Consider the following 13,512-nt stretch of genomic DNA (forward strand, 5'->3'; position numbering starts at 1 on the left):
CATGGACAATCATATCGCGCTAGTGGCCGGAGCCACTGACGAAGAATTGGACGCTCATGAGGAGCTACTAGCGCAAGTGGAGGTGGCTTATGGTAGTGCTGTCACCAAATTGCAACGCATGCGTGCTGGCTCAAATGCCACTGCGCACTCTGCATCTAGCCGGTGCCAAGGTGAACACCGATTAGATCCATTCAAACTCCCCACGTTCGATGGTNTTCGATTATTTATGTTTTGCATACATACATACATACTTCCATCTTTATATGTAATATTCTTGAACCTGTAAACATCATAAAATCTAACGTTACCAAGTCACGCTATTGTACCGTTTGTAGCTTTCTATAAAAGACGAATTTGCAAATAAATAAGTGCCATTATATTCCCGCTGGTCGGTGTGTACAAACATAATCGGTTTTCAGTTGCTTTTATCGTACATATTTTTGGTGCCTCCTGTGAGGACTGAAAGCGCGGTTTTTTATTGCCAAAGTTTCGTATAATCTACGCTGTAAAATAAAACTAGTTTACCTTCGCGATTCTAACCGCGGAACTATGGCTGCAATGAATATTAGAAGAGCGGCGAGGAGTTCTATACTACGCATCAGGGCGGAGGTGGAAACCGAAGGTTATACCGCGGATGAGGTGCACGTGGAGCACACCATCAGCATTCTAACCGGGCACTATAATCGCTTCATGGACAATCATATCGCGCTAGTGGCCGGAGCCACTGACGAAGAATTGGACGCTCATGAGGAGCTACTAGCGCAAGTGGAGGTGGCTTATGGTAGTGCTGTCACCAAATTGCAACGCATGCGTGCTGGCTCAAATGCCACTGCGCACTCTGCATCTAGCCGGTGCCAAGGTGAACACCGATTAGATCCATTCAAACTCCCCACGTTCGATGGTCGACAGGAAAACTGGTTGGTGTTTAAGGACATCTTCGAGTCGATGGTACATAATCGGACTGATCTTGACGACACTTACAAAATCAGCCGGCTAAGGCAGTGCGTCGATGCGCAAGCGGTGTCAATAGTTGGCGGCGTATACACTGGAGGCTACGACCTACTATGGGCGGAATTGAAGAGGAGGTACGACAATCCCAGGCGTTTGGTTGAGTCACATGTGAATCGGTTGTTGGACTTGCCTGAACAACCAGCACTTACGCAACGCAATGTTCGTAATGTAATCGATGTAGTACGCAGTACCTTACGTGCACTTAACGTGATGGGCTTGGCCACCGACCATTGGGACGCCATCGTTTATCCTATTGTTCTCCGTAAATTGCCAACATCGGCGGTCGCGCACCGTTCGGAGTCATTCAGACACTCTGTCGCAGCTGCAGAAAATGCTTGAGCAGATTGAGACCTATGCTGGCACTTCAAGGAGCAGCTCTACCGTACCGCCGAGGCACTCGGCAACATTTCGTACCGCACAGTCACATATGGTGGTGCCCAAATCTTCAAGCGCCAACATGAGATCAGCAATGACCTGCCCACGATGCGCCGAGCCACATCGTATATCAAGATGCCCTCAATTTCGAGCATTAAGTCTGGATCAACGTTTGCACTGGGTACGCCAAGCAACGTTATGCTTCAACTGCTTGGGACCAGGTCACTCGGCCCGTGAGTGTAACTCGGGGAATTGCAACAACTGTAAGCAGAAACACAACACCTTGCTTTGTAAGGCAGCTCCGCAAGGCGAGCGGTTACCTACAAACACCAGCTCAGTAGCGCGACCAGTGTCCGTACTCGAGCAACAATCGCCATCAACCAGCGCTACTGCGCCTCAGGTCCTGCCCCGTCTGGATGCTGTCCAGTCTCTCCTGGCGCAATCCGAAGGAATCGTCCTACCAGCCACTGCCAAGGCGCCCATCGTAAATGGGTGTGGAGAGGAAGTATCGTGTCGTCTCTTGTGTGACATGGGTTCACAGGTAAGCTTCATTACGGAGCCATTTTTTAAGCGTTTGAATCTCCACAGAAGGCGTTACACATTGACGGTAGAAGGTATTGGTTCGCAGAGGGCAACTTCTTCGCGCGGACAGACGACTCTGGTGATGCGATCATATCACGATGCAGAATTTGAGTGCCGTTTTGATGCGCACATTTTGCCTAGTATAACTTCGACGATTCCCGCATCTCCAATTGACACGAGCGGGTACAAACACTTACACTACATACCACTGGCTGATCCGACATTTCACACGCCAGGAAGCATCGATGTACTCATTGGAGCGGACATCATGGGCATACTTCTCCTGGGTGAAACTATCACTGGTGGGCCTAAGCAGCCGTGCGCTCTCCATACGCGTCTCGGTTGGGTCATATGCGGACCTACATCGCCACGCTGTGCGTCACTCCCCGCCTTGGGCACACCGACCGAATGTGCTACCGAGGAGGAGCGACTCGATGAGATTCTTCAACGCTTCTGGGAACTGGAGGAGGTTCCTCGCCCCAAAACGACCGATGACATTTGCGAAGAGATTTTCCAACGAACCGTATCGCGCAAGAGCAATGGCCGATACATAGTGCAGATCCCATTTTCTCCGGATGCGCCTGCACTCGGTGATTCCTACGGCAAGGCGCTGGGCCACTTTTTCAACCTTGAGAGGCGTCTGAGGGGTGATGATGACTTGCGCCAGAAGTATGTTCAGTTTATGCGCGAGTACGAGACGCTCGGCCACATGGAGAAGATCACGCTACAACGAGATGATCCATCCCACGCCTACTTTATACGGCACCATGCTGTCACCGCGAAATTCCGTGTGGTCTTCAACGCTTCGGCGAAGAGCAGCAATGGCGTCTCCTTGAACGACACTCAGCTGGTTGGGCCGGCAGTTCAAGATCCACTAGTTGACATCCTCTTACGCTTTCGTCGATTCCGCGTAGCTGTCACGGCTGACATCGAGAAGATGTTCCGGCAAATCGAAGTGGACTCCAGGCATCGATGTTGGCAGCAGATCCTCTGGCGCGAAAGCCCTAATGACCCGCTCCGTGCGTATCAACTGAAGACTGTCACCTACGGTATGGCTTGCAGCCCTTATAACGCTGCTCGTGTTCTGAACCAGTGCGCCATTGACAACCAAATCGTGGTTCCTGATGCTAATCGAGCTGCAGCTGCACGGGACAGTATCTTACGCAACTTTTATATGGATGATCTCCTGGATAGCGCTGACACGCCAAATGAAGCAATCACGTTAGCGCGAGACATTTCCACCATATTGCAACAAGGCCACTTTCGACTTTGCAAGTGGAAATCCAACGATGTGGATGTGCTCTCGGCGACATCTGGTTCAGAGGCATCCAGCTGCACACTTGGCTTAGGCGACACTGATGCCAAGGTTCTGGGGCTTTACTGGGGACCAGTCAATGATGTGATTCTTTTTCGGGTAACGCTGCCAGATGCTAACCCTATCCCTACCAAACGTCAGGTATTGAGTGAAGTGGCCAGAATCTTCGACCCTCTTGGACTTCTGGCTCCAGTAACAGTGACCGCTAAGATGATGATGCAGTTAACATGGGCCGCCAAGATAGATTGGGATACGCCCTTACCACCAGAGCTACGCGAGAAGTGGCTCAAGTTCCGAGGCAGCCTTCCAGCTATTAGCGCTTTCCGCATATCACGATGGATCGGAATGACCAAGTCAGCAGCTACCACGCTCCATGGGTTTTGCGATGCCAGCGAACGGGCGTACGCCGCTGTCATATATTCACGAAGCATCGAACCCGATGGACAGGTGAGAGTGAGACTCGTAGCTGCACGAACTAAGGTTAGTCCACTTAAGGCAATCACCATTCCGAGGCTGGAATTGTGCGCCGCTCACTTGCTTGTAACTTCTATGGTGAGTGTACGCGAGGCTCTTCAACTCAGCAAAGATCAATGCACCTATTGGAGCGATTCCAGCATAGCCCTTGCTTGGATACGCAAGCCACCAAACATTTTGATGCAGTATGTCTCCAATCGAGTGGCTTACGTCCAAAGGAACTCCAATCCTTCAGATTGGCATCACATAAGCAGCAAAGACAATCCTGCCGACTGTGCCAGTCGCGGCATGACACCAGCGGCTCTTCACAATTTTTCCTTATGGTGGAATGGGCCAGGCAACATGTACGAAGACAATCTTATACCAAGTGAGATCCCACTTCTCGGCGACAGCGAGCAGCAAGTGCACGATGCCGAACTGAGGCCACTTCGAACACATATCTGCACTCTGACCATCCCTAAGATACAAGTCCGGCGGTGTAATGGGTCACTTACCACATTCATTCCATTAGTGGAACGCTTCAGCACTTTACAGCGAGTTTTGCATACCACAGCCTATGTGCTACGGTTTCGGCCAGCGGGCAGACCCTACTGGCGTACGCCAGTTATAACGGCAGATGAAATTCAGCAAGCTTTTGAAATTCTTGTTCGAGAAGCGCAAGGTAATTATTACAATTCAGAAATTAATCATTTGCGAGCTTCTTCCAGCGTTGCTGCTTCGAGTAAGTTGCTCTCTCTGAACCCTATCCTGGATGACGCTGGTGTGTTAAGGGTTGGCGGCCGACTGAGGAACGCAGACCTCACGTATGAGCAGCGCCATCCGATCATCCTTCCTAGAGAATGTGCCCTAGCTACGCTTCTGGTCCGCAACGCACACAGGATTACAATGCACGGCGGCATTAGGGAGATGCTACAGTACCTCCGACGGGATCTCTGGATTGTGCACGCTAGAGTCTTGGTCAAGCGGTGCCTACATCAGTGTAAGACCTGCAAGTTACACCAAAGAGCAATGCAACAACAACAAATGGCTGATCTACCTCGCTCTCGAGTAATGGTTGCGCCTCCCTTTTCCAACGCTGGGTTGGATTACGCCGGACCATTCCTCGTCCGCCATGGTGGTAAACGTTCTACCACCACCACCAAGACGTATGCTGCGATCTTCATATGCATGTGTACAAAGGCAGTGCACATAGAACTGGCGGAAGACCTGAGCACCCGAGCATTTCTGGACGTCTTTGATCGATTTGTGAGTCGTAGAGGATATTGCACCAATCTCTATAGCGACAATGGCACCCAATTTGTGGGGGCAAACCGTCAACTTCAAACTGACCTGGTCGACTGGCACAACACTTATTCCAAGCAACAACTGTCTGATGCAGGCGTCCGCTGGCACTTCATAACTCCTTCCGCTCCTCATCAAGGAGGCTTATGGGAGGCTGCAGTGCGTTCGGCCAAGAAGCATCTCAAGCGCGTCATTGGTGACGCTGTTCTCCCGTTCATCCAACTCAGTACCCTGCTGGTACGCATTGAGGCATGTCTCAACTCGAGACCCATCATCGCTCTTCATGACGATCCCGAAGGCGGCGTCGCGCTATCACCCGGAGACTTCCTCATCGGCCGCCCATTGAATTCTCGTCCAGAGGCCCCCGTTCCGGAAGCTCCGGACAATCGGCTAAAGTACTACCAACGACTACAACGCATGTTGCAACATTTTTGGCACCGGTGGAAGGAGGAATACTTGGTCCAGCTGCAGGCTCGTAGCAAGTGGGCCCGACCTACGCCAAATCTACAAGTTGGTGACGTCGTGGCCATCCAGCAAGAGCAGCTTCCTCCATCTCGATGGCGCATCGGTCGCATTAACAGCAGTGCATCCGGGGAGTGACGGGCTGGTGCGCGTAGTCACCATCGAATCCTGCGCATTCGAAAGAGGCTTCTGTCGCAGACATTTGTGTCAGCGCCCAGTCCAACGAGTATGCCGTATCCTTCAAGCCCACGAAGGCATTCTAAGTCCGGAGGACTTAGCCGGGGAGGATGTACGCGATTAAGTGGCAACGACCAGCTTTATCGTCTGCACTCTGCACAAACCTTTAGTGTCATTCGCGGCTGCACTCTGAACTAGCCTTAAGTGTCATTCGATTATTTATGTTTTGCATACATACATACATACTTCCATCTTTATATATAATATTCTTGAACCTGTAAACATCATAAAATCTAACGTTAACAAGTCACGCTATTGTACCGTTTGTAGCTTTCTATAAAAGACGAATTTGCAAATAAATAAGTGCCATTATATTCCCGCTGGTCGGTGTGTACAAACATAATCGGTTTTCAGTTGCTTTTATCGTACAAAAACATTTTTGTGAAATTCTTTGCTTGCACTTCTTTTTCTCAACTAAAATTTTCTAATTTATAAAGGCTATTCAATGTAGCTTTATTTTATTGCTAAATGTGAATGATTAAAAGGAATGACACCTTTTTTGGCACTTTTATTTTTCTATTTGGCACATTTTGGCACTTCTTTATCCTCAATATGGCACCTCATCACTAAGGCAGCCCTGATTGGAAGATTTCTGCTGTGTTTTGGGGCAACAACTTGTCTGCAGTAAAAAAGCATATAATTTGTGTTTCAAAAGTGTGTGAAAACCAATCCATTAACTTATATGATCTCGGTTCCGATATTAAATAATCAATAATTGTTTATACCCGCATTTTGGCACATTGGCTCGTTGAATGTGCCATCTAATAAATAGTGTCGTCGTTCTCCTTAGCTGCTTTTAAATGACTGCTGGCGGAGACATAAATACAGTGTAAGAAAATTCTTTTTCTAGAATTGTTTCCTTATAGAAAGGTTGGGTTCTTTTCCACCTTAGACATTCCGAATTCGTTCAAAATATGCTAATTTAAAACACAGAACTCTTTCAGTGCTCCTCCGGGGTTTTTGGACATGTACTGTTTCTTCAATTTAATAGTGTTCGCTTTATTTTTGTAGAAACGAAAAATGTTTTGCATGTTATGGATCATTTCTTTACTCTTTCTTCAAATATTTCTCGTATTGCAGCTGTACGCAGGCGTTTAGTTTTTTGCATCGTGTTTTTACATATTCGTAATTTATATTCTTTTTTTTAATAGAATCAATTGGAGGTAGTTCATGATTGTGTGTGGATTAATATCACAACACTGAGGATTTAGCAAAATCCTTTTTCATCTATTAAAAAACAACACTTACGGGCGTCAATGACTTTATTTCCAAATTTTTGTTGACTTTATTTCGCTTTTGAAAAGGTAATAATGTCAATTGACCTTATTACCTGTCACCGGCTGAACACCTGTTGCAGAGAACACGTTTCTGCGTAGGCGGCCTTCGGCCGCACTTAGGGAATATAACCCTCACTAAGTAGACTTCCCCTTTCTGTGTTGCCAAAGAAAGGGGCTGAACACCTGTTGCAGAGAACACGTTTCTGCGTAGGCGGCCTTCGGCCGCACTTAGGGAATATAACCCTCACTAAGTAGACTTCCCCTTTCTGTGTTGCCTTCTTTGTATGAATTGTTTTGAACAGTATGGCAACACATCTTATGTGTAAGTTTGCAACCATGTGTGAATATGGGTGCAATTTAATGCAATTTACAACTTAGTAAAAGTTGGTAGTGGTAAGCAGTGCGCGCTTTCACTCACCAGCACCTGGGTTCAAGCCCTGGTCAAAGCAACATCGCAAAAAATTTAGAAAAAGGTTTTTCTTAACAGCGGTCGTCCCTCGGCAGGGAATGGCAACCCTCCGAGTGTATTTCTGCCATGAAAAACAGCTTCTCATAAAAATACAATCGCCGTTCGGAGTCGGCGTAAAACTGTAGGTCCCTCCGCTTTGTGTGACAATATCAAGGCGCACGCCACAAGTTGGAGGAGAAGCTCGGCCAAACATTAACATTGTGTAAGCGCCAATCTATTATTATTATATACAAAATAAAATAAAATTAAAGTGTGTAAACTATTAGGTAGAGTGTTATGTGCATTTATATATATGAAAGTATATGACATGCACTTTTTGATAAGGAAATCAAGTGGAACGACTTAAGAAATTTTAACAACAAATAACTTATAAACAATTATATTGTTTATATTTTTTAATTATACATGTTTTAGAGGATACCTCCCTTAACATCCTGACCAAGTTTCATTTGTTAATTCCACCTGGTTTTCTTAAAACAAAAGGTGCGGCTGAATACTAAAGCCCACCCGCGCTTAAAAAAATCTATATTTCGATATCAATTCAAAATTTATAATAAAAAATCGCCCGTGGCGACGAATAACTGTTACCCATTTTTTTTTTTAGAAATAAAAGTGTCCTTTACAGATTTTGTGAAAAAAGTATTTTATTGTTAATTTTCCACAGATTTTACTTTAGTTGTATTAATTAGTTTTTAAATTTTAATCCTTATTTAGATTTGCCAGCAGTGTAAACTTTAAGTGAAAAGTTCATTTGGCACGCAAGTATTTTTCAGGTATTTTTTAAAGGCTTTGTATAAAAAAAGACAAAAAAAAAGAAAACTTTATAGGGTTGGTCGAATGAATGGCCGTCCCGGTCACCAGTTCCGAGTCTATTAGATTTTTGAGAATGAGGCCTTATGTTGGACAAAAGGGGAGTATAAGGGACTCAAAATGGAGAAAATTGGCCTATGGTTACGGAAGATATGGAATAAATTAACTGACGAGGATCTGCGTGCCAAATGAACTTTTCTCTCAAAGTTTACACTGCTGGCAAATGTAAATAAGGATTAAAATTTAAAAACTAATTAATACAACTAAAGTAAAATCTGTGGAAAATTAACAATAAAATGCTTTTTTCGGAAAATCTATAAAGGACCCTTTTATTTCTCAAAAAAACCAGGGTAACAGTTATTCGTCGCCACGCTGTATATTAAAAGTTTTTAATAAAAAATGGGGGTGCCTAAAAAAACCAATACTTCGATATATTTAAAATCTTTGCTTGCGCCGCTTTTTTAAATCTATACTTCGATATATAGGCCCCTATTATGATTCACAACTTTCAAGATAGTTGAGTTGTAAGTTGTAAATTGGTATTGTGGGACACAACTTTGAAAACGTAGTTGTCTAGCACTAGCATCATCGGGCTCATCGGTAAAACATAATTCGTAACTGATTTCCATTTTATGGCATTTTATTATTTTAATATCATTAAAATAACATAATATTATGGGAATCACAAAATTTGTACGGAATTTCCGAATTTTTCGTTGGCTACAGTCAACTGAAAACAGTTGTGAACGGCAATAGCAATAAATAGTTCAGTTGTATACAAGTTGAGTTGTCTCAGACACAACTCAACTAAGTTGAGTTGTGAACCATAATAGGGGCCATAGTAAAAATATGCAATAAAAACTTTTGTGTTTTCATTGTTTCGTTTTTTAGGATGTGTGGCAGCACTGAAGTTTCAGTTCAATCGCTCTACAAAGGAACAAGGGAGGTTGAATGTGACTTTTTTTGCAACTTTAACTACTAATTACTTAAAAATGATAAGCCACCGGAGGGAGGGACCTTCAGATTTAAAATAAGGGTCCCCCTCATCACCTCTTTTTTTCAAAGCCTGGTCCGTTATTGGAAAGTTTTCTCAAACTAAAACACAACTAGTATAATAAAAACAAATTAACTTCGTATGACAATTCATTTTACTGTACAAACGTACCCAACCGAAGAAGATCTATTGTACTAAACCCCAATGGTAATCACAGCCACTTAGGCTATCCAAAAATCTAAGCACTTTGGGCGGTGCCATATTCTAAATTTTAAATGGAGAAGATAATCGTATCCAAGGTGTATCAGTCTACGATTCATCCGCCTCATTGCGTAAGTCGTAAATTAAGCTAAATTATACGACTCGACAACATTGGCATTGTCTATTGTCGTGTTGAAATAAGTAAAGTTTTTACGTTTTAATACACTAGTAGAGTCGTAATTTTAGGCAATGACATGAAATGTTCGATACGAATCGACTCGAAAAACGACTTGCACTCGATACGACTCCCGCAGTTAGGCTGCATGTTTAGTGGGCAGGCACATACAGTCCTTCTTTTCTTTTTTTCTTCTTCTTTCTTTCGCATTTCGGCTACTCGCTTTGCGAGACCATTTCATGTAACGCAACCCAGCACAGCGTTACTCTATTGTGGGCTCTCAGGTTGTTCAAGAGTCCACAAGCCTTGATGCCGTTTTAAAAGAGTCTACGGCCTTTAACACTGCCTGACTATCCGACACAATATTTATTCTGGCTGCGAGCCCATTGGCAGACTTTGCTGGAATCTTGGTCTAAGTACGTCATAAAGTATAAAATGTTTGGAGATACATATTTTCTGTTTTTCTCAAATAACTATTACTCATTGTCACGGAAACTACCAAAATCCAATCTAGCCTACTAACCTATCAAATGAAAAAAAACCTACCAGTTTTGGTAGGAAAAGCCCATGTAGTTGTATATGTATAGTTGTGTTTGTTTACAAATTATCTAGTAACTTGCCAACCACTCTCCAGTAACTTAATTTCTAAGAATTCGCTCTCATAGAAAAAATGTCCAAAAAAGTACGCGAACGAAAATCTAGTAATAATTTGCAAGTTTCATGAACAGCTGATAAATTGGTTGTTTATTCGCAGCAAATTCCTAATAAAACAATATATTTTATATTTAAATAGGTTTATTTTGTCAATTTCAACAATAAAAACCCACAAACACTTTTTACAGCTGATGACAGCAGATTGGCGAAGAGTTTTCCTCGCAAAGATATCGAAAGAGGAAAAAGTAAAGCAACGAAAATTAGCAGAAATTTGCAAGCACTGTATATACACACACACATCTTCAAATGCATGTACAAATACTTACATTCTGCAATATTTCAATGTGTTTTGATAACGATTTTGTTTTATTAAAACAAATTAAAATAAAATTGCCTACTTTTTCCTTGTGCGTTTTGAACAGCTGCTTTTTAAACATATGACTGCAAATATCTGTTGAAATTTCGTCAGCAGAAATTTGCAGCTCTCTCGTTTTTTTACGCTCTCTTTTTGGCTCTCTTCTGCAATTTTTTTTGTTAAGAAACGCTTTCCAGCAGAATCCCGTAAAAATTTTCAATAGTTTTTCGTTGTGAATACAGCTAGTTTCCTCATTTTAAATTGCCTACAGCAACATGCGATCAGGTGTTTTTCGTACTTGCAAATTGTTACAAGTAAAAAATTAGAAGTGCGTTCGTACCCAAAACTATCAAAAGTTTTAGAAAACTTTTACTGGTTTTGCGTTCTCGTACCCAAAAAACTTGCAAAGTAGGGGAAATTGAGAGAGTAAAATAGATAGAGAGCTGGAAATTTCTGATGGAAAAATTTTTACTAGCGAAAAATAGCAAGTAAGAAAATCAGCTGATCACAAACACATGGTTGCAAATAAACAAAAGAAAATATGGCCTTTTTGAGTTATTTATTGCAAATTTTATTATTAATGCTAGTATACAACGAAAAAGTGAGTAAATTTATTAAGCACAACGTTTGTAGAGTATATTTTTCGTTAATTTACTATTAATCTCCAGTTTGTTTACTTTAGTGTGTGCGGACTAGGGTTGCCGTATGACATTTTTCGTTTCTACCATAATTTTCCTCTAAATATACCAAAATAGATTCAAATGCAGGATGCTGAAATCTTTTTTGCTGAAGTTGTCGGTTTTGGTAGATTGATTGTTGAAATGAAAATTTCTACGACATTTGCAGCTATATCTACTAAATTTTTTTGGATGAATGATGGGTGTTTGGAGGAGAATCTCTTATTTTTGAACGCGTCACCATGTGATATCCTTACTAATATTATAAATCCGAAAGTGAGTTTGTTTATTTATTTGTTGTATAAATCCCGAAGGATAAACTACTGAAAATGGCGAAAATTCAGGACTTAAAGATTGAGAAGCTGAAACAAGAGTTGGAAAAGCGTAATTTGGCCACCTCCGGAAGANGGAAGAAAAGTGGAATTATTATCCCGTTTGCGGGAGGCTATGGAAGCTGAAGGCATCGACGTGGACAAATACGACTTCCAGGGTAAATCCGACGATGCATCCGCAAAGGACGAACATCCGCGAAGGATGAAGTTGCTTGTTCGTCGAAGGATGTGCAGCAGACATCCGGGAAGGTTGAAGAACAGCAAAAGGCTCTTAGTTCATCAACAGCTATAGACATGAAAACGTTATTGGCTGCCATGTCACAGATGTCATCACAGCTGTCGTCACAGATGCAAGCACAGGATACACGTATGTCACAGATGTCATCACAGCTGTCATCCCAGATGCAAACGCTGGAGACACGTATATCTTCAGAGGTATCGGCGCAGGTGTCATCCCGGCTAGAAACTCATCTACTGGCACAAGAGACACGTATATCATCCCAGCTGGAAGCGCACATCCACACTTACACAAATACAGGACAAAATCGAAGAGAGAAAGGAGAAAGTCGAGACAAAGGTAGAGGAGTTGGAAGGTCGTCTTCGTGATTTACAGTTGAATCGTCCGGCTACTTCGACGAGCGCACCCAAGGTAAAAACCCCATCCTTTGACGGCACGATTCCTTTCCAGGTCTTTAAGCTCCAGTTCGAAAAAACGGCTGCAGCAAATCATTGGAGCATGGAGGATAAATCCGCTGCACTATTCGTTGCATTGAAAGGACCTGCGGCAGAAATCTTGCAGACTATTCCCGACTGTGAAAGGAACAGTTACGATGCCAGAAATCCAACGAGACTTTACAGGAATTCGCCTCTGAGGTTGAGGGGTTGGCTCATTTGGCAATTGGAGATGCATCTGGTGAGCACCTTGAAAGAGTAAAAATCCAGAGGTTCATCAACGGAATGCGGGACGTGTATACCAAGCGAGAGACGTACGCGAATCCAAGGCCAACATTTGCTGAAACGGTCTCGTATGCTCAGACACGTGAAACGGCAGCGCTCCTAAGTAGACCAGCCTACAAAGCCCATCGAGTAGAAGTGGAAACACCTGACGTGATGAACGAGATCCTGAAAACACTCAAGTCGATGGCAGAGAAGAATACTCCTGGTGCAACCGAGAGAAAGGATGGTGCAAAGAAATGCTTTAGTTGCGGAAAACCANAGTGGGCTCAACCATTCAGCAGGACGCAAACGCAGGGCTGAGGGAGACGAATCCAACTCAAATCAGTCGTTAAACTAAAACGTGCCAGCAGGAAGGGCCGCGTGCTGGCTCCAGAAGTTGAAGGGCCCATAATCTCCGTCTCACAAATTGGCCGGAATGCTAGCAACCTCACTATTGGTGGATGTGTGAATGGGCAGGAGCGAGTGCTGACAGTGGACACTGGAGCGTCACATTCCATTATTCGACCTGATGTGACTACTTTTTATGTGAAGCCACTACCTGGAGCAAAGCTTCAGACTGCAACTGGTAGGCGAACCCAAGTGTTAGGAGAAGTATTATTCGAGGTAATAATCGACGGGTTGGCCTCGTACACGAAGTTTATTGTGGCAGACATTGTGGATGAAGTCATCATCGGCGTGGATTTCCTACTTGGGCGAGGCATGAAGATTGACCTCCAGGGAATGATCGTAACCAATGGCGACAGCCAGTACTGCAGCAGACGGTTAGTCTTAGAGGAAGTGTCGAAGATTCCACCAGAAATGGAAGCGGTTAGTTGGGCGGAGGTTGGCAGTGATGGAGACGGAGTGGTTTCGTCAGGAGAAGGAAGCGGTTCAC

General features: G+C 43.8%; 3 protein-coding genes across 7 annotated transcripts in view; all 3 read left to right on the forward strand.

Annotated features, from left to right (window-relative positions):
* Positions 1-13,512, forward strand: part of chic (profilin chickadee) — a 144,332-nt gene that overhangs the window by 54,277 nt on the left and 76,543 nt on the right. The gene's annotated exons all lie outside the window — the stretch shown is intronic.
* On the forward strand, positions 240-2,161 carry LOC108358024 (uncharacterized). 2 transcript variants are annotated; one of them, XM_017609141.1, is made up of 3 exons: positions 240-659; positions 693-841; positions 1,049-2,161. In XM_017609141.1, the coding sequence occupies exons 1-3, from the start codon at positions 550-552 to the stop codon at positions 1,348-1,350; spliced, it is 561 nt and encodes a 186-aa protein (XP_017464630.1). In that variant the 5' UTR covers positions 240-549; the 3' UTR covers positions 1,351-2,161. The 2 variants fall into 2 exon arrangements, with proteins under 2 accessions (XP_017464630.1, XP_017464631.1); XM_017609142.1 differs by having other exon boundaries at positions 241-656; positions 690-838; positions 1,046-2,161.
* Positions 2,252-6,101, forward strand: LOC108358023 (uncharacterized). Its single transcript, XM_017609140.1, is given in 3 exon segments — positions 2,252-2,575; positions 2,666-5,614; positions 5,616-6,101. Coding segments are annotated over 2 exon segments (3,123 nt in total). The 5' UTR covers positions 2,252-2,575; positions 2,666-2,677; the 3' UTR covers positions 5,802-6,101.

The sequence above is a fragment of the Rhagoletis zephyria genome, unplaced genomic scaffold (assembly GCF_001687245.7).
Source record: "Rhagoletis zephyria isolate East Lansing unplaced genomic scaffold, Rhagoletis_zephyria_1.1 Rzeph_scaffold_00194, whole genome shotgun sequence".
NCBI classification, from domain to species: Eukaryota; Metazoa; Arthropoda; class Insecta; order Diptera; family Tephritidae; genus Rhagoletis; species Rhagoletis zephyria.